Source organism: Chinchilla lanigera, unplaced genomic scaffold, assembly GCF_000276665.1.
Source record: "Chinchilla lanigera isolate Chin_1 unplaced genomic scaffold, ChiLan1.0 scaffold00063, whole genome shotgun sequence".
Classification (NCBI taxonomy): Eukaryota; Metazoa; Chordata; class Mammalia; order Rodentia; family Chinchillidae; genus Chinchilla; species Chinchilla lanigera.
The window spans coordinates 13,975,293-13,999,364 of NW_004955464.1; the positions used below are offsets into that span (position 1 = coordinate 13,975,293).

General features: G+C 48.7%; 2 protein-coding genes across 8 annotated transcripts in view; one reads left to right on the forward strand and one right to left on the reverse strand.

The window, feature by feature from the left end:
* Eri3 (ERI1 exoribonuclease family member 3) overlaps window positions 1–9,306 on the forward strand; it is a 129,018-nt gene extending 119,712 nt beyond the window's left edge. For 6 of the 7 annotated variants that reach the window (XM_013521697.1, XM_005398762.2, XM_013521693.1 and 3 more), the window contains one exon: window positions 8,784–9,306. In XM_013521697.1, coding sequence (XP_013377151.1) covers window positions 8,784–8,866 — 83 coding nt within the window. In that variant the 3' untranslated portion in view covers window positions 8,867–9,306. The remainder of the gene's footprint in view (window positions 1–8,783) is intronic. The other variant, XM_005398764.2, reaches the window with a different exon arrangement.
* A 149-nt stretch (window positions 9,307–9,455) lies between these two features.
* Dmap1 (DNA methyltransferase 1 associated protein 1) lies at window positions 9,456–18,119 on the reverse strand. Its single transcript, XM_005398766.2, has 11 exons — window positions 18,035–18,119; window positions 17,722–17,870; window positions 17,114–17,205; window positions 16,655–16,850; window positions 11,817–11,975; window positions 11,410–11,577; window positions 11,000–11,185; window positions 10,774–10,845; window positions 10,406–10,478; window positions 9,997–10,292; window positions 9,456–9,782 (listed from the first exon to the last, which is right to left on the reverse strand). The coding sequence occupies exons 2-11, from the start codon at window positions 17,824–17,826 to the stop codon at window positions 9,723–9,725; spliced, it is 1,407 nt and encodes a 468-aa protein (XP_005398823.1). The 5' UTR covers window positions 17,827–17,870; window positions 18,035–18,119; the 3' UTR covers window positions 9,456–9,722.
* Window positions 18,120–24,072: the final 5,953 nt, after the last annotated feature.

Here is a 24,072-nt window from a genome sequence, read left to right on the forward strand (position 1 = left end):
TATCTGTATCTGTATCTGTGTCTCAGTGCCCCCATTTGGGAATCCGTCCTGAGTGTTTAGGTCTTTTTGGAAAGGAGTGAGGCCTTGACATCTTCCTCTTAGAACTACTAAAGGGCCCAGGAGACTGCCCCAGGAGAGACCCTTAGGGCCAGGGTCATTTGGAGGTTTAGTCAGGCAGATGTGGCTACCAGGTACGGCAGATCTGCTCAGCTGTTTTCCGTAGCTGCCTCCTTCCCTCAGACCTCCCAGCCAGGTCTCTCACTCAGCCGTAGGGTATCTGGCTCTTCTGCTACTTGAGCTGTGGCTTTCCAGAGCCGGGAGGCAGGTGAGGCTTCCTGTCCCGCCACCTGGATGGGGCATGGGCTGGGAATGGGTTGAGGGAGGCAGGCATCCATTGTAATGGCCAGAGCGGCCGCCCTGTTACTACGGCGTATTTCACTTTTAATTCTGACATATAATGTAATGATCTTTTTTAAGGCCCGATGATATTATCTGCCTGACTAGATTATTGAGTCTTCATCATCTCCAGATAAATTTATGGCCAGGACGAGGCTCAGGATTTATCATCAGTCAATAGAGCTCGATACTCTAACAAGGCGTGTAATAAGATATACATATTTAATGATCCAAGGGGAGGAGCGCTAATGGGAGCCCAGAGCAAGTGGTCCAGGGGGCCAGGGCTCTGCCCTGGGACTGCCATGGCTGTAGGAACAGGGATAGGTTCTCACCCTGTAGTCCCCAGTGCTGGTCTTTGTCAGGACTGTCTCAGTCTTACCTTGCCCAGGACCCCAAGGGGTGGCAGGCAGAGAAAGAGAGGCAGAACTCAGGCCAGAGCTTGAGCTGGGGCCTAGGCCTTGCCAGCACAAAGGGTGCATGCACCCCCGGAGACTCCTCTTACTTGTAGGCCTGGGAAGGGCTGGGTGTCCTCAGACCCTGTCACCCACGCCCCTGAGCATTGGGGCGGGCCCACAAGGGAGGGAGTGTCGGGGCTGCGTACCCAGCCTGCGCTGATGGTGACGGATGGTTTTTCATTATAGCCTCTCAGGTCCTGCCCGCGCCCTGTGTGGAAATTCTATTTATTCCCTAATTTGTAAAAATTCCCTCTTTATCTGATCCCAATCAGGGCGGGGTAATTGGCTCTCTGGGGCAGCGGCTGGGGTCCTTGATGAAGAGCTATGTGGATGTATCCAGCCCGGCCCCCGCCCAGCCTGCCACCAGGGCCCACAATTAATAATGATTTGCAAATGGCAGACAAGCAATAACACAGAAAGATGTGGCGTCCGCACTGCCTCTTCATTTCCTCCCCTTGCAGATATAAATGGCCACAGAACAAAAACCCTCCACTATAAATTCTGGAATTAGTTATTCACCAGCATAAACGGGGCCTGGAGCCACCAGCCTCTCTCCCTGCCACCCTTCTTGCCTGCTTTCTTTGATCAGGTTCTAGCCCTAGGTGTGTTCCTGAGTCTGACTCTTTGGCCTCTTGACTCCCAGCTCAGCTCCTCAGCTTCATACTGCCACTCTAGCAACCCCTTCTTGCACGAACTTTGCAGTGGTCACCTGCTGTGGGTCTTCAGCTTCCTCTGAAGTGGCCGGAGATAGCAAGGGGAATTGACCCTTGGCTTCCTCTTGTTGAGCTGCCTGGATGCCTGACTTGGCTTTCGTCCCCATCTGTATTGGTGTTTGAATGGAGCTGACATAGTCTGCCAGGCCTGGGAGTCTGGATAAGGGATAGTCTTGGGTGTCTTTGCCATTTAGGACCAGTCTAGTTGTTTGCCTGGCCAAGTCTGAGTTGGGCTTCTGGTAGCCAAATGTGCTGTGACTTCAGGAGTTAGATGCTTACTGGTCAGGCAGCTCTGGGATGTTGGCACGGGCATTTCCCGGGCACCATGCCCTCTCGGCCAGGCGCGTCCTCCCCCGTCCCCCAAGTGGCTGTGAGCTGGCGGGTAATGGGCGTGTAATGGCCTCATTTCCATGCCCGGCCTCCAGGAGCGGCGGTAAGTGTTTGATTGCCTTAATTTCCAAACACATCATTATCCCAGCTTTACCAGCGCTTAATAAACACTTTATGAGGATTTTTTTAAAAACATCTTCGGTCCGCATACTTCTCTGAAGTGATAAACTCTAATTAAGTCTAATATTTAAAAATATGGTAATGGTGAGTTGTTTGAATAAGTGGACTGCATTTCTGTAATTTCATTATTACGTAAAACACGCTAATTATTTGGAGCGCGCTTATTACGGAGAGAGAAATCGCCTGCTAATCAAGATGAAATTGCCTTTTCCCCTTATTGTGGAGCCACTGTCATCCTTCACCATCAGCCCTGTGGCACCTCAGGCACCTCAGTGGGGTGGAGGGGGCTTCGGGGAGGGGCGGAAAGAAAGGGTCACTTTGGAGTCGAGGCTCTCAGGACCCTGTCTAGGGGAGAGGTAGGAAGCCACAGGAGACTTGCCTGAGGAGAGAGAGTAAGTGTCTGGCAGATGTGTCCGGTGGGCCAAGGTGGCTGTGAATGGGGGGACCAGGGGACTCTGGGCCAAGTCTGGGACAAGGGACAGGTTGATGCTGGTTATAAGGATATTACTGTTAGAGTAACAATATTATTGGATGTTATTGGAATAACAGCATTCATGATAACCCAGATGCTGTTTTTAAGCACTTCACAAATAAAAACTCATTTCATCTTTTTAACAGTCCTTTGAGGGAAGTAGTTACTATAATTGTCATTATTATTCCCATTTTAGAGAAAAAATCAAAACACATGAAAAGTTAAATAAAGTTCAAGAACTGGCTAAAGTTCATACAGTAATTAATTACGTAGTAGAATTTGCATTCATACTCAGAATCTGAGGGGAGACAGGGTGCTCTGCTGTGACAGTCCTAAATTCCGTGGCTTGGCCCCAGATTTTCAAGATACTGTGTGCTGCTGCACCCTGAACTGCAGCCAACTATAGCTCAAGACGCTGCCCCTACCACAGAGTTGCCAGGTGTAACAAATAAAAATATAGGGCGCCAGTTAAACTCAAATTTCAGATAAGCAACAAAGAAGTTTTTAGCATAAGTACGGGCTGATCCATAGTAGTTGGCTCTCCGTGCAATCACTGCTGCCAGAATTTCCAGATAAGCAGGCAGACAGATGTATTTACAGGGCCTGATGATGTAGCTCAGTGGCACAAGCACCTGCCTGGCAAGTGCAAGGTCCTGAATTCCATTCCTGGTACCAAAAAAAAAAAAAAAAGTGAATTTAAAAAATGAGGCTCTAGAACACTGACATACTTGAGCTTTTGCTCCTTCATCCTCCCATGTTCCTGCTCCTTGCACTCATCTCTCCTTCCTCCCCAGCTCTGCACCCTATCTTCACTGGTCTCTGTTCCAAGGGCTGTGGCCCCATCCCTAACCCATTCCTGGAGATCACAAATACGGTGTTACCAGGCAGATGTTGTTAGGTGGGACCTTAGGATGTCTGCTTGTTCCTTTAGGCCACACTGCCCGCCTCTTGCCTAAAAGGTCAGCAGCTTGCCACCTTGCTGTTCCTCCTGTTTGATTTACCCCTTGCATCACCTCATGTTCATTCTCTCTCCTGGTCCCGATAGACCCATGTGTGAGAATCCTATATGACAGAGATGTCATTTCAGAAGGGCATGGGAAGTGTGGAAAGTTCAGTCAGTGCAGACAGGACAACTGGCTGTCCATTGGGGAAACACTGGAACTTCTGTTTTTTACCACACACAAACTCAAATTCCAGACAGACTAAGAAGTTACATATAAAATTTAGCTGAAAGTATCAGGAGAAATTACAGGATTTTTAAATTTTTATTTTTAGAACTCTAGGATAGGGAAGGCCCTCTCAAGCAAGATAACTAACCCTCAAAGTCAAAAGGAAACACCTGATAAATTTAGATGTCCCATAGCAATCTCAGTTCATCCAAAGCTAAGTTCATAACTGTCCTAAGCCTGCATCTTCTGTGGGACTCGTCGTACTCATTCTTTCCCCAGCCTTCCCAGTGTCCTCATTAGGGCTTGCTCACTCTCCCCTAAATACTCTCTTGCCTCTACCACTTCTCCCCCCCATAGCTGTATCTCCACCGTTCTCCCACTATTGTTAGTTCTGGGCCAACCTTTCTAGTTTGGTCCAGTATGCTAAGTGATCTCTCTGCCGTTAGGGCTAAGCCCTCCAATTCTATATTTCCCTCGTAGGATGATAATTCTGACCACTCATTTAGGCCCAGTTATTTCCCTCCTTATACATGTTAGCATCTCCACAACACTTACCAGGATAAAACTTTGAGCTCTTCAGTTTTTTTTTTTGTTGTTGTTGTTTGTTTGTTTGTTTTTTTGAGACAGGGTTTCATTCTGTAGTTCAGGCTGGCCTTGAACTCACTTTATAGCCCAGGCTGGCCTTGAACTCACAGTGAGCCTCCTGCCTCAGCCTTCAGAGTGCTGGGATTACAGGAGGGCACCACCACATCTGGCTGTTCAGCTTAGCATTAGGTTCCTTAGTTTCCTCTTAGTGCTGGGCTCACCAGTTTTATATCTTATCGCTTCCTTGCTGCTTATTCTTTATCACCTAATTGTTAAACCTAATCTTGGGGCTGCCCCCTGCATTTCATCTCCAGAAATGTGCCTCTGCTGCAGCATTATTCTGAAAACTTTAACCGAACTTGTCAGGCTAGTTTCCCCCATCCCAGGACCTCCACTTAGCTTTGTCTGTCCAGGAGTCCCATTCCTAAGCCTCAAACAGAACTGGGCGTCATTTCTGTACCTCATTTTCTGATAGCACTGCACCCCTAACAGGGCCGTTTCTGAGCTCCTTGAGGACAAGGAGCTACAGGGTCTTCCACATCCTTAGACCCAACATGGTCTGCTGCCCCAGCACACGGAGAGTTAGTGTGCTTACTGAAAGAATTGAGTGCATGCATGAATGGCTCTCCAAGTGTTTCTTGGACTCTGTTCCTCTTGGGGGGGTTCTTCCTGGCCAGGCCCTGCTTCCTGTCCTTTGCCCTTCAGTTCCCAGATAACTGCAGTTGACTGGAACATGCCAGCCTGGGTGAGCTGTGACTGGTGTCCTAAGGAATTCTGAGCTACCCTTCCACTGCTCCCTGCCATGCAGGGAAGTACTTGATTACCTACCCTTGGGCCCAGACAGCAAATGTGTCTTCCCTTTGTACATGCTGGCCCCACTCGTCTCTCTGAAGGCTTTGTGCAGCTGCACCTCTCCCTGTATGGACTTGGCAATGTAAAGATATTTCCAACGTTAAGAATATTAATGCTGAAAAAAGGGGGGGTCATCTTGTCTCACATTGATGACCCTGTAGGAACACACAAGTGTTAGCCTTCCAGAACTGAGGGTGAGGAAGACCTATTCTTGGAGGCATTCACTGTGGACACAGGGCTGTGCCCTACAACCCCGCTACCCCCAATACAGAAACCTTAGTAGCTCAGCGAGGTTCTGGAAGGCAGGGCTGCTAACCTAGGAGGCCAGGTTATCTTACTGCTATCCCTCTTTCAACTTTTGACCTATTAAAAGCCCTAGATCAGTCTCTGGTTCTGCTTGTGTCCTTACCTTTTAATTGTGCCGCTGATTTTTACTTTTTTAACTGATAAGTAGTTTGCATTGACTCTTACCAAGGCTCCAATGGGGGAAAAGAAGAGCCTGGGCTGACAGCCCATAACTGCTGTTCTAGTGAGTTGAGAGGTGAGCTGGAGAAGTTTCTTCCTCTGTCTGGTCTCTCTTTATTGTGGTGGACCAACTGCAACAAATTGAGACTCCAGAACCCCCAATAAACCGGACCACCAGTCAGTCAGTCTGTGGAGTGAATGGTGATTGATCTCATCAAGTGTGCCGGCTCATCTATCATCCTTGCCATAGATTGTACAGTACACGCTTTTCTCACCAGCCGGTCATCCAGAGAACTAGTGTCCTGGCCTCCTCTTCAGGCAGAGGAGTTCTCAACGCAGAGTGGCTTGTACCGAGCTGTTCAGTGCTCTCAGTGACACCAAGGCCTCTCCACTTCTAGTGGAGAAACCTGAAGCTTACAGAAGTGAAGCACTTGTTGAACGGCAGGCAACCAGTGGGTGAGGTTTAAGACCAGAACAGGTTTGTGTGACTCCAAAGCATACTCTGTCCTTTTCAGAAGGTATTAAGACTTTACTCCTTGAGACCCGACTACCGGGATTAGGGGTAGAGTGGCAGAGATGAGACCAGGGATCGCAGGGGTCAATTTTAGCCCAGGCTTTTAAGTCACACCAAAGAGTGTGGATGTTGAACAGTAGAGGACAGGAGTCACTGAAGGGATGGAATAGGGAAGGGCCTGGTGAGATTCGTGTATGGAGAGTCACTGTCTGCAAGAGGACGGTACAGGGAACAGACAGCCAACAGGCTTTTGCAAGCCAGTAGGAGGCAAAGGGGTCTGGACTCGTGCGTGGCTGTTGCTGGGGTGGATAGCGGATGATGAGAGAATAAGGACACTAAATCTGATTAGACTGGGGGGTGAAGAAAGGGTGAGGTGCCTAACTCTGGTTGCTCCCCTGCCATTCACTTGTGCAGAGAACAAGGGTAAGAGGGAGCTTGGGGAGAACAATTGTTCATTAACCGGAAACATTTTGAGTCTTTACCTAGAGATGTTTTGAGAGACATTTGAATTTGTAATGTGGTGCTCAGAAGGTCTAGGCTGGAAAGGGTAACTTCAAGGGCAGCGGAAACTTAAGAGTTTGGGTGAAGTCACCCAGTGTATAGCGCTGGGAGTCACAGACAGGGCCTGGGGTGGGGGCCCAGATACGGATCAGTGCTTGCCTACTGGGTGGGTGGGTGGCCTGGAGGTCTAGACTGGGACACTCACGTGGGTCAGGAGAGGCAGATGGAGTGATTTGTCCAGCAGTGAGGGAGGAGCCACATGAAGTCAATAGAAAACTAATTTTCTTTTCTGCTGGAAGAAATGAGGTGTGTGGCCGCTGGGTAATTGCAGATAACGAGGGGACTTATTCTTAATATGCACAGCGGCCATGGTCCCCAGACTGCAGGAGACAGGAAGGATTGGAGGTGCTCTGACAGGGCAAGACTTATTTAGGGAGAAAATCACCCTCACAGCCCCTTCAGTGGTGCCAGCACAGCCCCCAGGCCCCATCACAGCCCCTTCCCCTCCACTGCTGAGCTCCTCCTGCAGCAGCCCTTCCTTCCTCCCCCTTCTACCCCCACAGCACAGGCATACACACTAAGGGAGACAAATGACAGGGCCTCAGCTGAGCGGGGCGCGTGTCCGGCCCATAAACCACAGGGATGGGTCACGTCTGGAGTTGCCATGGCCGCCAGTACCCACCCATCTGTCTTTCCACCATTCTGCATCAGATTGAGCCTCATGGTTTCTCGAGTCCCTGGGGGAGCAAGGTGTCATCTGTATACCAGTAGCCACCACAAGTACGTACATGTTGAGCTCTGTGACAGGACCTTGCCTTCCTTGGCTGCTCTACGTAGTATCTGCTGAGCTGTCTGGCTAGTGACACAGACCCTTGGGTGATCAAAGTCTCCTCCCCTGTGCATAGTCCCTTTCTAGCTCAGTGGGAGGGATTTCTTTTTCCTAAGCTGAAGTGCTGTGAAGGCCGGGCCTGGGGTGGTGTTCAGTCCATGACAGATGCAGAGGCCTCCTGACCCCACCTTGACCTCACGCCCCTTGATTATGACATCGATGTACAATATTTCTGCAATCACACCATCGATCCCATGAGGGCTGGTGGCAGCTGAGGTCCTGGTCATGGCCCAGGAGCACTGAAGGGAGGTAGGGAAGGAGTCGGAGGAGAGGCTGGTGAGAGGATGGCAAGTTGATGGCCTCTCTGGGCAACTCAACTGAGAAACCCAGGTATTTGAGTAGTTTCTGTACTGGGCTGACCAGTGACAAGCTTGGGGCAGCTGCCCTTCATGCTGGTGGTGGTGGTGGAATAAGTCCTGGCCTTGACCACAAAACTGAGATCCCAGAGTGCTGGCAGCCTCCAGGGCATTAGGACAGTTTGGAGCATGACGTTTTCCTGGGGGACCCAGTCTAGAGAAAATGCTTGTGACAAGGTCTGTCTGAGACATATTTCACCTGGGGTGTGGGCAGAGGCAGGGCCCAAAAAGTGACCAGCACCCACTTCTGAGCCTGCTGGGACAGGCAGGGAGAAGGCTGACATACCCAGGTAGAGGGCTGATGGCTAGGGCTTGAGCTGCAGAGGAACAGTACTGAGGGCAGGTGTGTCTCTCAGAGCCCTGGCCTAGCAGTGCTGAACCTTGTGCCTTGTCACCAGTGATTATGGCCTAGGCCACATCTCCCACACACACGCAAGTGCCAGCAAAGTCACCCTGGCCGTGGGCGTGATGAATGACCGCACAGTAATGAAATGGAGACATCAAGGCGGGTGGCGGGAAGACGGAGTGTGGCGGACGGGCCGTCCCCACGCGGCGGCAACAAGAAGGATCGCCCAGCGGCTGGGGGCCGTCAAGGGAGAAATTACACATTTACTCTGCCTTTTTCTTACTGCGACGGCGCCCATATATCACCACTGGGGCAGGGACAGGACATGCCGGCCAATTTCCAGCATGAATTATGGGACTGAAAAGCATTTGCCGGCCCAGCATCATCCAGCCCAACCTGAAGCTGGAGATGCAGCCACAAAGGCCGGGACCCTGCTCTAGGGCCTGTGGCTCCTCAATCTGACCCTCCTTCCCACTCCCGCCCTTGTAAAAACACTTGTGCATGGAGGGGAAGGCTCGAGGGCTGGGGCTCATCTAAATGTTTTCTCTTTCTCTCTTCAGATGACTGCAAGAACATTGCCAACATCATGAAGACACTCGCGTATCGAGGCTTCATCTTTAAGCAGACATCAAAGCCATTCTGATTGGCCGAGGATGGGATGGGGCAGGACAGGGAGCTGCTTGGCCCAGCCCAGAATCCTCCTCTCCCTCACCAGAGGGCAAAAGGGAGAGTGGCACAGCCCTGCGCCCAGTGTCCCCCAGCTGCCCTATGGATTTGTGTCCGGGGCAAGGGCTGGGCCACCTGGCCCCTCTGGAGCAGACACTTTTGTGTCCCCCACCCCTCAATCTCAGCCCAGTATTAGCCCCTTCCATGTGGGCCGGGGCTAGGGGGACCCAGGCACTCACTGCCTCCTCCCTGGTACACAGGCTTCTGCTGGGGCCACCAGGCCCCCCTGTGCCCCTTCCCATCCATAGTGCATGGTGTGTGGTGCCCCCAGGGCTCCAAGACAGATCAGGCCCCACCTTGTGTCCACCCCCAGCCCTGCTGTGAACGTGCCACTAAATAAAGTTGGGGAAACGAGGCCCTGGGTGTGTATAAAGGCTGTTGCTGTGCTAGTACTGTCAGGCCGTAAAGGTGGCGCACACTCAGGCTACCTCTTGCACACAAGGGCACCAGTATGTGACTGGGACAACCTTGCTGAGGATGCACAGGTCTGGAGAGGTGTGGGTGTCTCAGAAGGCACTGTTGCATTCAAGGCCATCAGGAACATAAAACCACAGTGAAAGGAGGAGGGGTCTGAGCAGTGCTGGCAGGGTTGGGGGGACGCTGTCCAGAGCCTGAATGCAGGGCAGCCTTGACTACCCTGGCTGGCAGACAGCAGCTGAGGCCCTGCCTGGCCGTTCTCCTCCCGCAGGGTGTGGGAAAGGAAGTGGGAGCAACCCAGTCCAAGTCAGCAGCTCTATTTACACCACAGCACCCCCCGCACCCCAGCTGGCCTCTCACGGCTTCTTGGCTTTCTTCACAGAAGATGAGCTGGAGGCCGATTCCCGTCGCTTCCGCTAAGGAAACACAGAAGGTGCCAAGGTCAGTGGCCCCAAGGCCTAACTCAGGCTTAGTGTGTCTCCACACGCTCAGAAACGTGACACCCCCTGGTCAGCCCACTCCTGCCCTCAGCCTCAGCCCCTGAGGCAGGAACCAGAGAGAGCAGAGCTGGCATGCACATGTGCCCGCTCACAGGGCCGGGCACACTCCCTAGTCTGTTGGTGGTCTTACCGAATTGGGCGTGAGGGGTGCACCCACGACGTCGATAAGGGTGTCCTTGGTAGGGTCAGGGCCAAGCCCAGGTTCAGACACTGCTGGCTCAGTAGAGGCTGGGACTGGGCCTGCTGCTGGTGTGGCTGGGCCCCCAAGGACGCCTGCCCGGGCCAGTGCTTCGTGCCGGTGCCGCAGCATCTGGAGCTCATACTCGCAGTTGGCACAGGCCTGCTTGAGCTCATAGAGCAACACGAGGTCGCTGCGTAGCTCATTGAACATGTGCACCAGTTCCTCGGTGGGCGTTGGGCTCAGCTCTGCAGACAAGGCAGAGTGGGGCTGTGGGCGAGGCCTGCAAAGGGAAGTGCCCAGCCCAGCCTGCCTCCACCCAGCCTGGGTGGGTGTGTCCCGAGGCCCAGCCCACACTCACCCACGCCAAGCTCCAGCAGCATCTGTTCCAGAGCCTTGATCTTCTTCTGACCCACAGAGCTGGGCAGCTTCATCTGCAATGACCCAGACAGCTAATGGCCTCTCCCCAGAGACCAGGGATGAAGGGGGCTAGAGGCAGTGGGGGACTGGGGTTGGGGATAGAGGTAGCTGAGATCCAGAAAAAGGAAACAACCAGGAATTGGAACATAGTGAAACCTGTGACAGCAGACTGGCAGTGTCCCCCTATGATCCTGGCAAGGCCACCTAGATCTACAACCACCTCTCCTGTTGCTCCAGCTCCAACAGCTGCAGTATTCAGGCTACCTAGAACCCATGGCTCAAACAGATGAAAGGAGGTAATGCACGTACCCGCTGGCTCCGCAGCGTGACTCCTGCAGACTTGAAGTCTGGAAACTTGATGCCTGCAGTCTCGGGAACAGCCTGGGGAAGGAGTTAGGGAGACCAATGTATCACAGGGAGTGGGGCCAAGGGCAGCCCCAGAACATCACCAGCGCTAGGTATTCTCAGAGCTCCCATTCAGGATGGTGCCCTGTGCTACCCTCCACCCAGAGCTCGGCTGGCTCCATCTCCGCACCGGCTTCTCAGCTTCCTTTTTCTGGGGTAGCTTCTTCTTGGGGGCCTTGCGCTCTGTGCGCCGCTGCTCTGCAGTGGTGTCTGCTGCAGTAATCAGCTTCTGCAGGTCCTGGCTGCGTTTCTCCCGCTCCTTCTTCCGGGCTTCGATCTTGCGAAGCTCCTGCAGCAGGTACTCCTCCTCTGCCACCTAGAAGGTAAGGGACACTGAGAGCACGGGAGGGCAGTGTGCAGTGAGAGTGCACAGGGTGCTGGGCTGCCTGTAAGGGTGTGAGGTAGAAGGGGCAGAGAGAGGTACAGGAGAGCAGGAAGGGGCAGCAGCAGGCTGGGGCGAGGGAGCTGAAGGCCTGGAGGACGGAGGCAGTAGGCAAGGCTTTGGGGGTTGGGTGAAAGGTACGAGGAGCTCCGGCTGACCTGCTCTGGGGTCCGGTTGTAGAGACGCTCAAGCTGTTCCTTCCTCCGCCGCTCATGCCCAGCGTCAAATACTGGTATCTTGAGGTCTGTACCTGGCACAGCCCGCACATTGGCAAGCTTGGCACAGATGTGATAGTACCGCTCCTTCAGGTCCTCCACAGAACGCTTCTGAAAGGCAGGAATTAAAGATGTCTCCCAGGTTTCTGGCTTGACAACTGGATTAAGTGACAGTAACATAGGCTGAGGTCTAGACCAGAGAAGATACAAGTTTGAAGATACAAGTTCTCCTTCTGAGAACCCTTCTGAACAGGCCGGAGATGAACACTCAGGAGTATGTGGATGGGATGCTATGAAGGCAGGGTCTACCAGGCCCAGGGGCTGGGCACACGTGGGTGCACACAGCTTACCTTGAACTGCTGGTGGTCATACCGGTCGTGGATAACTACAAAACGCAGGTCGAAGCGGCGGCTGAGGTCAAAGAGGTGGTCAGTTTCTGCCTTCGTCCAAGCATCATCATGGAGGTAGAGCTGGTACTCCTGCTCTGAATACACAGGCACCTGCACGGTCTACTGGCACAGAGGACACAGTAAGGGCACGCCCATGTCATGTCATGTGTGGGAGCGCCAGCGCTGTGATCACAGCCCCTCCCACCTATTTATAGCCAATCCCTGGGCCAGACAAAAGCAAATCCTTAGCCTGTGTCCCTGCAGTAGGCAGCCTGGAGTAAGGAGAGAACCTATCTCTAAGACTGTCGCCTGCCTGATTCACTCCTAGAGCAGCTTCACCTTGTCTTCAGCTCTGGAGGCTGGTAACAGGCCACAGCTATTGCCCCCATGGTAAAGGTGAGGGGCCCACTTGTAAGCACTTCTGTGGAGTCCAAAGGTCAACTTTGGAGTCAGGCAGATGGCTAAATACACCAGTCAGAGGAAGAAGGCCAAGGAGCCTCTACTACCAGTAACTCTAAACTGAAGCACCACTGCCACCCAGTGGCGACAGTGGAACTTGCCACTCCTTCAGAGCTCCCTTGGGGCATACATCTCTTAGAAAAACGCAGGTTGAATCCTAGTTCCAATACATACAGCCCTGCCAAAACCCCTTCCTGCCCTAACCCAAGCCCCATCCCCTAAGCATGTCCAGAGATAAAAAACACCACTACAAGCTGGTTCTGTCGGGCAGAGACCCAAGAAAAGAGCCAATGCTAGATTACCGGTGTATTTTCTCTTTGAAGACCACAGCTAGCTCTTTCCAGCTGCCTCTTGGACACCTCCTGCTGGTGGTCCTACACATACCGCAAGCTGAACATGCTCAGTAGTAACTCATCATCTTCAAACTTGTATCTTCTCTGGTCTAGACCTCAGCCTATGTTACTGTCACTTAATCCAGTTGTCAAGCCAGAAACCTGGGAGACATCTTTAATTCCTGCCTTTCACCAAGTCTCTGGCTGTACTTACAAAATCTTTCTCTCTGCACTGGCACATTCCAGGTGAGACTAGCACCATCACTCACTTCGATTAGACAAACAGCCTCCCCATGGGTCTCACTCCTTCCACTCAGTCCTCCTCCAGTCAATTTTCCATCTGCAGCCAAGATCTGACCCCTCTGAACCTTGCCATGTAAGAGTACGGTACACACTGATGCTGTTTGTAGGCCGACATCAGTAGTCCATGGTAAGAAGAGGAATTGAGAAGAGGCAATGAAAAACTTTTACACAGTAACTGTGCTGCTGAATACAATTTGAAGAAACACGAGCTTTACTGTCTTTTTTTATAATTTTATTACCTTTATCAGTCTGATGGGTTGAGAATATAAAAGAAAAACATCCTGCACCACAGAAAATCTGAGACACACTATTCTACACATAAACCTCTCCATGTCATCCATCAGCCCTTCAAAGTCTCCCACCTCCAAGACAGTGTCTTCTAGACTAATTCATAAAGTCCTCACAAACAAGGGTTATCCAGTTCATTTCCTGCGTTTAAGACTCTGTACGTTACAGCTCTTAGTCCCTGCACTGACCAACGAGTTTGAGTGAATAACCTGGCCCCCTCCTACAGCCACCGTCCCTCAAGATCCCTAAGTGCCAGCCAAATGACTGATGGTTTCGAGAATACACCAGACTTTCCTCATCACCTGTTTTTGCCTGAAGTGCTTTCTCACTTCCAAGTACCTCTGTCTAGGTAACATTCTCGTCCTTTTGATCTCCTTCAGGTATAACTCCTCTAGAGAGTCTCTTAATTGCCAGATTTGGTTACATATCCCACCTATGCACTTAATTCCATTCAGCGGTAAAAAGCACTACACCTCAGGAACTGCATGGCCAATCCTGCTCTCAAGACTTTCACAGCCATGTAAGGGAGTCATTTTTTCATTCATTCAACAAGTATTTATCATGGGCTGCTCTACCTATACTGGGGACAGAGAGGGATCTTTGCCTCCCAGCTCATAGTCCAGCTGAAAAAAAATAATCACTTTAGCATAGTTTGGCAAGTTTGATGACAAAGGTATGCCTCGCGTATACCAAATGACACTGGGTCCAGTCTGGGGACACAAGTTAAAAGCCAAAGAAGAAATGAGGCCTAGGTCAGCTTCAAGTAGTAGTGAGGAAAGAAGGGCAAAGCAATCCTAGGTAGAGAGACAGCATGAACACAGCCAGGAAAGAAAACAACTTCATGTGTGTTGGCCTGGCAATCAGGGACATGGTGAGAAACAAGGGCTGAACTAGGGGGAGGCATGAGAAAATCTGTCAGGTTAGCAGCAGCCAGGCCCGTGCACCTTGCTAAGCAGTCTGGAATTCATCCTGTGGAGACAGGAGCCCATGAGATTAGTTTTGAGAAGAGTGAAAGGTCACCTTTCTCATATCAAAGACCAGCCACCCTTGGCACCAGTGAGGATGGAGGGGTGAGGCAAGAGTCCAGGCAATCTGCTGGCTGACGTTGGCAGTGGCACAGATGAGCCACGGAAAAGCCTGAATGAAAGCCGCACCAGTGGAAGGCAGAGGACAGAGCAAATTGAGAGGCTTTAGGCAACAGAAGCGGTGGGTGAGCTGATATGCAGTGGCAGCTGCACCACAGACAGCTCCTGTGATTCTGGCCAAAGCAAGAGTAGCCGAGGTACTCCCAGCTGAGGGGAACCTGGGGAGGGAGGAAATCTCCTTCATTTCACTCCAGCTTCATTCTTCACTCTAGTCACCAGATCTTTCTGAAAATCAGATCTAATCCTGACACTACTCCAGTGAAAATCTGTCAGTGGCTACTGGAAGCAGTTTGACGCCCACCTATTTATTTCAGAATGCCAGCAGTTACCAGAAAAAAATAATCAGGACACTATAAAGGACAGTATCCTGCCATCTCTCCCAGAAAAAGAAAAAAAACCCAAAATAGTGATTACCATGGACAATCAGGGCATAGCCTGAATTCTCGAGCCTCGCCGCCAAGGCCCTGCCTAACGGCTCAGACCCCATCTCTCACCATGCCCTACAGTGGGCTATAGGCTTCATACATGGAAATGCCCTCAGCACCCCATACCATTTAACATTTCAACCTATGCTTTTGCTTGTGCTGCTCTGACTGAAAAAAGTCACTGTACTGCTTTCCTAATACTGCCTGGAGACATCCTTCAGAAGCGCTCAGGCTCTAACTACTCTAGGAAGGTTCCCTGAGCTTCAGGCTCTCCCAGTATCACATGTATCCCTCCAGACTCTAATTGCTTCCTGCTCTTCCACCCCCTCCCCAAGTGACATGGAGTTTCTGGGGGTAGATAGTGTGTCTCGTTCATTTGTGTGTCCTCAATGCCTAGGCCTTGACTTGGCATGGAGTGATATTTACTAAATGCAAAGTGAATATTCTTTTGTCTCATCTGTCCTCTCTTCCTCTGCCTATGATGCCCCACCTTTTGACTGTCCCTTTTCTACCTTGTATTCCCAGCCTCTCCTCAGGACCTGAGGGGCCTAAGGGTAATGGTTAGAAGCAAGAAAAGCTTGTTTGAGATACTGGGAGTAATGGATTCATCCCTGGCCATGGTCAGTCTGTGAAACCTATGTGCCGCCCGGGGAAAGGTGCACAGGTATGTTTAAATGTCCTGGGTCTAAGGAGAGAAGTTGGAATTTGCCGTCCTAGGTCTGAGCCCTAGTGGCATTAGGTTCTAAGTCTAAACTGTTCCCAAGCTGCAGCAACTGTGAGGCCACCTAGTATAATGGCTTTTCATGGACTAAGAAATCCTAGCTCAGTCCAGCTCTGCCTCTCACTGGCTGGGTGAATCTGGGTAAGGCCTTGCTCTGGCTAAGCCTGGTAATTTGGACCTGAGATAATTCAGCTTGGATCAGGGTGGTCACCTAGAAGATGAATAAAGGCAGAGATGTGGTTTACTATGGAAACAGAATCAGCAGGGTTTGATAATTAGATGTTATCAGTGAGCTGTACCAAGATGTATATATCACTGAGATGCATTGCTTGATGACTAAATGTATTTGAGACTAGCTCAAACACTACTTTATCAGAGGCCTTCCCTGATCACCCAGTCTAAAGTACACCTCTTCCATATCTACAATTTCCCTATCTTTTTTCATATCAATTCATATTCTGGTTTTACTGACAGCTCCTAACTGACATACTCCAATGTATTTCCTTACATTTTGTATCTGTCTTTCCTTATCTTTGTCCTGTGGTTGAACTCTAAGGGAGAAGGCCAAGTCGAGGATAATTCCCCAGTTTCTGATGTGGGCAACCTGCAAGGATAATGGTATCATTTGCTGAGCTGAAGAACAGGTCTGGGGGCAGGGAGTAAAGGGGAGACTATAAGTTCTATTCAAGCGTACCTACTTGATGCGAGGTACCTATGGAGCACTCAGAAGGGGATGTTAGTAAATGATTGAATGTATGGAAACAGTTGCTTTGAACAGATATTCAGTTCAGGTCACTGGCTGAAAATGGTAAGTGGAATCACATGGTCAACAAAACAGAATAGGGCAAAATACAGACTAAGAATAAAGCACCTACAATAGAGCTCTGTGGAATGGAAATATCTGAAAAGCCAAGAGAAACTACCAAAAACCAGAATAGGTACAGGGAAGGACAGAACCTCACAGGCAGAGAGACCCTGTAGAGTCCCACTTTGCATTTATATTACCCAACACTGAGTGGGTAACCACAGCTGGGCCACTGGAGCCAACATGAGGAGGTTGGAAGGCTCCTGCAAGTGACTCAGAGCAGGTGGCCAGCACTGGCCTGTCTGAATGGCAGTAGCTCACCTTATTAAACCTGGCGAAGGGGTAGTCCTTGCCCTCCTCTGCTGCCCGACGCCAGTGAAAGAACATGGCTCCATCCTTGCGTGCTGGGTTGGTGAATGGCATCCACTTCCAAGGCCGAACCTTCTTGGAGCCTAACTTGGCTTTCACTGTGCGGTAGCCCTGACCAGTATCACTTGGTAGCAGCGGAGGTGCATCTCTGCCAGTGGGGTTTAGGGAGGTAGAAGGTTAGAATCACAAAGTGTGTAAAGAACATCTGGGCCCAAAGAACTGATCTATCCTTGAGCGAGTAAGTCATGTTCTAGAGCAAGACATCTGAGCTCCTCTTGCATCCTGCTAAGCAAGCAGGAGCCCTGGCTGGGAAGGGGAGGTAGGGGAAGAACTGGAAGGAAAACCAGGAATGAGAGACATGGCAGGTGGACCAAGGATTGGAGCACGAGGGACTGGGGTTCCAATACTTGCTTCTTGTCAGAGTAGAGCAGTGCATAGACCTCCCGGTGCATGCCCTCAGGCCTCTTGAAAGTCAGCGTTTCAGATGACTTCTTGGACTTTTTCTAATGAAACCACAGGAAAAGAACCACAGCCTAGAACCCCTTTCCTGAAAATTCTGTAGCCCAGCACAACCCCTGAACAAATCATCACCTACAGGCACAATGACACACATAATGACACATTATAATGACACACTATAAAGAACAGAAACAATTTCCAATCCTCCCGACTCCTGAATCTGAGTGGAGCTCTAAGCTCTCAAAGCAGAAAATCCTTTCCCCACCTCTAGACTGTCACAATGTCTTGGTCTCCCCTACCCAACAACTTAAGAATGCCACATTCTCCTCCCCTCATCTCTTGGAATTTTCCCACTTAAGGCATCCACCATCTCCCACGGTGTTCCACCTCCTCCATGATCTCATTAAGAATGATACATATTCTCTGTCCCGTTCTGTCATACCTTTTAATCGTGCATCTCACTGGAGGTGTAGCATCCCATCACTTTTCCCATCTCTTCCGTTGTCACCCCACCCCACCCCGTCAGTCCCCCTGCCCAATGCTTTCAGGTGCCCCACTACCTTGTCCGGGTTGATAATGTCCTTTTTGCTGATGGTCCCAGAGGCTGCATCCCCCTCTGGACCCCCGAGTTCTAGAATGTCCCGTACATCCGCGCCTGTAGCCATCGTGCCTGAGTGTTGGGGCGACACTCGAGGTCAAGGGTCGGTGCCTGAGGAGGGACCAGGCTCAGGTTAAGGGCGGGGACACTTCAGACTCAAGTGGGGTTGGGGTGAAGAGGTGGGCTGGGAGGAAGGTGGTCCACGTCTGGCGGGATTGTACCGGTATGCTGCCGCTTGGGTGTCCCTAATGACCGCATGAGATTCCTCCCCTTACCCCTGCACCTCTGTACGGGCGTCCCTACGCTGAGGTCTCTCCCGCTGCTCCCAAACACCATGAAGCCTCGGGCAGAAACTTCCGGTTGTGTGCCTTAGAAAAGCGGCCCACCGAAACACTTCCGGTCTGTGCGTGGAGAAAACAGAGCCGGGGGTAAACGCAGTGCAAAAGCTCTATAGTGGCCGTGCTGGGCGGATCTCGGTTCCGTGCTCCCGCTGGGCTGCTCGTTTGTGGTAATGCGCTGCCTCCTTTATGGCAGGTACCTTCTTGTTGCGCCATTGCGTTTTGGGCGATGAAAAGACAGCCCAGGGCTTTGTGACTTTGAGAAGTCACTTAATTTCTCGAAACCTGTTTCTTCATGTGTGGAATGTTAATTGTAATAGTACCTGCTTGAAGGAAATATTGGTAATCCATGTAAACCATTCACACAATGTCTGGGATATTTAATTTTTGAAATAAATCTTGATAGTTAATATCATTAATTCATTAAGTATTGCTTTGTTCATTGAATGCTACTGTGTATGAGGCACTGCGACGCTTGGCAATGAAGAGAAATGAAACAGACCAATCTTGGAGGGGGGTGCGGATGTCAGGATGGGGTCCAGACCCTCACTTGTGTCTCTTCTGGATGAGGTGTCCGTGGGTTGGATCTCTGGGGCTTTCCTGGAGTCCAGTTTCCTGGAATTTCTCTAGTTCAGCTGGCTCCTGCACTAGCTTGATGAACAGAAAGGCCCAAACCACAGTCCCAAGCAAGGATGAGCTAGAAATATACCTCAAGGGAAGAAATTTGCTGGCCTCTTTAGAGAGAAAGATAAGCAGAAGTTCTGAGGAAGCTCAGAAGTGAAAGGGAAGAAGCTCCCAGTTTTAGTCTCTGCAAGCCTGCCTGCCGACGTGGAGAACACATGCACAATGAGTGTGCTACATGGGATAAGGTTTCTATAAACCAAGACCTGCCAAAGGTCCTCATGGGGCACTAGAAGAGTAGACAGCTGGCTACGTATAAATATTGTAGCCTGTTCTTGCCTTGATAGCACAAACCTGGCTGGACCCCAAAACTTTGGAGAAGTAGGACTGGAAGTACAAACCCTGTTCTGTACATGAGGCCTGTGTGGATCCAGATTGTGGGGAAACCTAGGTCTTGCAGCCGTAGTTGCTCTCAGGGTAAAGGAATGGTCTTTGGAACCAGATGTAGACAGAGCAATGAGAGAAAATCCTGTGCCTCTACTTCAAACACTTGACCCTACTTACAGTTAACTAATTGTCTAATAAATATGTCCCATGATAGATTCATTTTTGTGAAGCCAGGGATCACAATAGGCAAATGAATTTATGTGTCAGGCACAGGGGATGTAATAGCTGGTGGAGCTTGTATTTAGTAGAAGAAGAAAAGCAATCAAGAATCAACTTTACATTGTGCCTTTTGATAGTGACAAGAGTTATGTGGGAAATGAAGTGGAAGACTACAGAATGAGGTCAGGGAAAGTTTCCCTGGGGAATTGAAATTTGAACTGGGACCAAAACAATGCAGAATGTTTCATACATGATGAGAAACAAATGCAAATTCCTTGAAATGGAATGAGGACTGTTTGTTGAAGGGACATGGAGAAAAAAATTGTCATGATTTGGATCTTAAATATCCCCCAAATGCCTATACACTAAAGGTGTGGTCATCAGACTGTACAGTTCTGCTGTCAGAAGGTGGTGAAACCTTTAGGAGGCAGGACTTGCTGGAAGGAAATTAAGTCACTGTGAGTGTGCCCTTGAAGGGAACACTGGGATGCTGGTTTTTCCTCTTTCTGTTTCCTGGCTGCCCTGAGGTGAAAGGCCTCCTCTGTCAGCCATTCCCCACCATGATGTTCTTCTCCACAGACTCCAAAGTGACAACCAACAATGGACTGAAACCTCAGAAACTATAACCCCAGGTAAACCTTTTTTCCATTAAGTTGTTTATCTTAGATATTTTTGTCACTGTGACAGAACTCTGACTAATGTGAAGGCCTGTGTTGTGAGTGCCAGGTGAGATGGGTGAAAACAGAATGATCTGATATCAGATGTGGGCATTGTGGACCATAAGAATAAGTTGAATTTTACACTAAGGGCAATCACCTTCCTTCTCCTCACCAAGACTATGAGTTCCTTCAAGGATGGCACTGGGTTTCATACTCTAAACCTGAATCACTTCTCTGAACCTGTTTCTTCATTTGCAAGATGGAAAGTATAGATTATTTGGAGGGGCTCCCCAGAAAGAGGTTTTTGAAAGGAAGTTTGCTCATTTGCCAAAGAGGGCATGGATTTCTTCACAAACTCTGGGGTTTCTTCTGCAGTATTCCTCTGGGTTTGCTGTGTATGCCATCAGCATGGTGAGCTGAACATAGCTGGTTTGGTGGATCATGGAAACTAGTTGAAATATCTCCTTACATTATAGCCTAGACCAACTGGAGGGCTTTTTGGCTTGCTATAGTTTTCAGTCAAAGTGGACAGCCTTTTAGGTTACTGAATAAATGGGTAGATGCAGAACATCCAAATGTGATTTCTGTTGCCTCAAAAATTCAAGGCCACCATATACCACCAAGCACCATACTTCAACTGATCCAAAATGCCATCTACTGACAGGTGCACCTCATTTATATTCCATTATGAAGAATATTTTTGTACATTGCCAATTAAGCCATGACATACCATTGATTATAAAGTACACTGCCATTTCAGAGACATTAAAATGATGAGAAAGCAGCAATATTGTGGATATGCTATATGCCACTGAATTGTTTGCTTTAAGATGATTAATTTTATGTTATGTAGATTTCACCTCAATAATAATTTTTTCAGCTGAGTGGTGGTGCACACTCGTTATCTCAACACATTGTGAGGCTGTGACAGGAAGATGGCAAGTTCAAGCCCAGCTTGGGCAACTTAGCAACTTAGCAGACCCTGTCTCAAAATAATAAATCCAAAAGGACTGGGGATGTAACTCAGTGTAAAGGCTCTGGATTCAGTCTTCAGTACTGCAAATAATAATGATAATAATTTTTAATGTGAAAAATGTACATCTCAGAGTCAATGACAAATGACATAGTTCCTTTTTAGTATGCTAGAAGGATGTAAGGTGAAGCAACTTGTACTTAGGAGAGGACATTGTGGTGGATTAACAACTGGTGGTCAACTTATAATACCCAGCTGAACTCAATAAGCATGGTGCTGGGTGTGGGGGACCCACCTGAGGATTGTTGCCAGCAGAATAAGAGACAGAACTGGAGAAGGCAGGCTGTTGGGAGCTGATAAAGGCTGCTAGGAGCTGGTAGAAGCTGTAAGGAGCTGTTGGTTTTCCTGGAGGTGCTTGTCATGCTGGCTTTCCTGATGAACTTGTCTGTTTTCATCCTCCAAGGAACTCGGGACCCTGTTGGCACTGACAATGGCTTTGGTTCAATTTGGGGGAGCTCTGGTCTTCACTCTGAGCATTGCTTCCTGGCTTTGGAGGGGAAGATGGTGCACTACTCAGTCTCCTGGAGAAGCTTGTCATGTTGACTTTCCTGGTGGGAACTTGGCTGTCCTGATCATCAGAGGAGCGTGGGACCTCACTATTGTTGAGGATGGCTGTGGTACTTTTTGAGGGAGCTTTGGTTCTTATTTTGAGCATCACTTCTTGGCTCCTGTGTAGATCCCTCAGCCTGCTGGCACAGACTTTCTAGATTCCACCACTGACCTTTGGGCCTCCCAGCACAGATCCATGAAACAGGTCTGTATGCTCTCAACCTCTAGTTGGATTTGTGGGAGGCATTGTTATGGGCTTTGGGCCTTCAGCTGGACTCATGCAGGACATTTACATAGGACTCAGGCCCTCACTTGTCCTTAGGGTGTGGACAGATTTCCTGCACTGTTTTGTATATCATTCTTTGTTTTTTTTTTTTTTTTTCCAGTACTGGGAATCAAACTCACGACCTTGTGCTTGCCAGGCAGGCACTGTGCCGCTGAGCTAAATCCCCAGCCCCTTGTATATCATTCTTTGGATAACTATTACAAATAATCTTGTAAAATACGTGTCCTGTATTATATTATTTCCTCTTGCAGAATAAACCCCCAAACCAACACAGACATCATGACACACCCAACACACTTGATCTCCAGCAACATCACTGAGTTGTATTTTCATGGGATGTACTTTATTTGTTGAATCTAAGATGCTTTGACACAAACGCATTCTTGATTTCCTAGGAGGTGTCAATAGAAGGCTTCCACAGAACTACAGTACCATTTCATTCTACTGACAATGATTACAAGACATCATCCACCAGCCTCAGCAGAAGTGGAGCCATTTCTTCTGGCAAGGGAGAGTCAAGGGGTAGGATTTTGGATGGTCTGAGCTGTCTACATACTTCCTTTTCTGGTCAATGCCCAAACATTCACATAAGAGAAATGAACATATGTGAATTTAAATTATACTATACTATAGTAATTCTCCATATCAAATTTTGAACTTGCTTTCCAGCTATAATCAACCCAATGATTGTATAATTTATTTTTATTATAGACATAGAATGTCAGTGGTTTGAGACTTATCTTTATCCACAATTTTAGAGCATTGATCTTGTCATTCCTGTCTTAACTCTGTGCAGAACAGTGGGAAGAGACCTCTTCACTGCATGGTTTTCTTTTCTTCTTTTTTTTTTGTCTTTTGGAGACAGGGTCTTGCTATGCAGTTCAGGCTGGTCTTGAGCTCACTTTGTAGCCCAGGCTGGTCTTAAACTTGCAATGATCCTCCTGCCTCAGTCTCCCAAGTGCTAGGATTACACGCGTGCACCACCACGCCCGGCTCACTGCATGGCTTTCCTCTTACCTTTCATACTCTTCTATGGTGGAGGCTCTTTGGTTCCTCAGAGTTTGGACTCCATTGTCTCTTTCATTCAGGAGGTGATCGATTGCAGGTGACAATCTATTAGGTGCAGACCAAGGACTCGATTGTCATGCCCAAAAATGAATGCCAAATTCATCCCTGATCTGCTACCAATTTATGTATCACTTACATAGTTCTTAGTTATGTTTTCTAGGACGTATAGCCAAAATTGTTTGAAGAGGAGATAGAAAGCCAAATAGAAAAGTAATCATAAAACCCCAAAATGTTATTACTGAGCTCCAATTTTGAAAAGTATCAGGCTGAAAACTATAAATGAGTTCTAGATTCCTTTCAGTTAATAGATTATTTCTCATATATTCAAGTTAACTTTAGAGATACAAGAAGCTGAAAACTCTCTCAGTTCAACTTATGAAAATACCACAATATCAGTACCAGACACTAAACAGGAGCAGAAGCCTCTGAGGGATACAGAATTCTCATCATAATTAAACTATTAAAATATTTAGAAAACAGTGAAGGCCACTCCACACATTTTACTATTACATCATGAAACAAAGCCAGACAATAACAGCAGGAGGGGGGAAAAGCCCACATGATCCCTTTTATGAATAATGAAGTAAAATCCTAAATAAAATTTTATCAAATTAAATCTGGCAGTGTATTAAAAGGATAATTCATCAAACCTAAAGAGAATATATCCCAACATTGCTAGGATGGCTCAGCATGAAGATATATACAACTTAATTTATTACATTAATGAATTCAACATAAAACATAATTATCTTAATAAATTGAACATTAATGATATAAAAGAAAAAATCACCTGATAAAGTAGGGAAAGAACATTCTCAATTTGATACATGGTTTATTTTTAGTAAAGCACTGAGGAAACCCCATAGCAAATGCCCTACCAGATGGTGAAATAATAGAAGTATTCCAGTTCAAGCTGGGAACAAGACAAGAATGACCTTTATTATCACTACTATTCAAAATGATCCTAGATATTCCCTCTAATTCAACCACAGAAGGGAAGCAATAGGAAGGGTGAACATTCCATAAGAAGAGGCCAGTTGTGATTATTTGCAGATGACATGATCACTCACATAGAAAAACCTAAGAAAATCAATTGACAAACTATTAACACTAATAAGAGAATTCAGCAAGATGACCACATACAAAATCGACA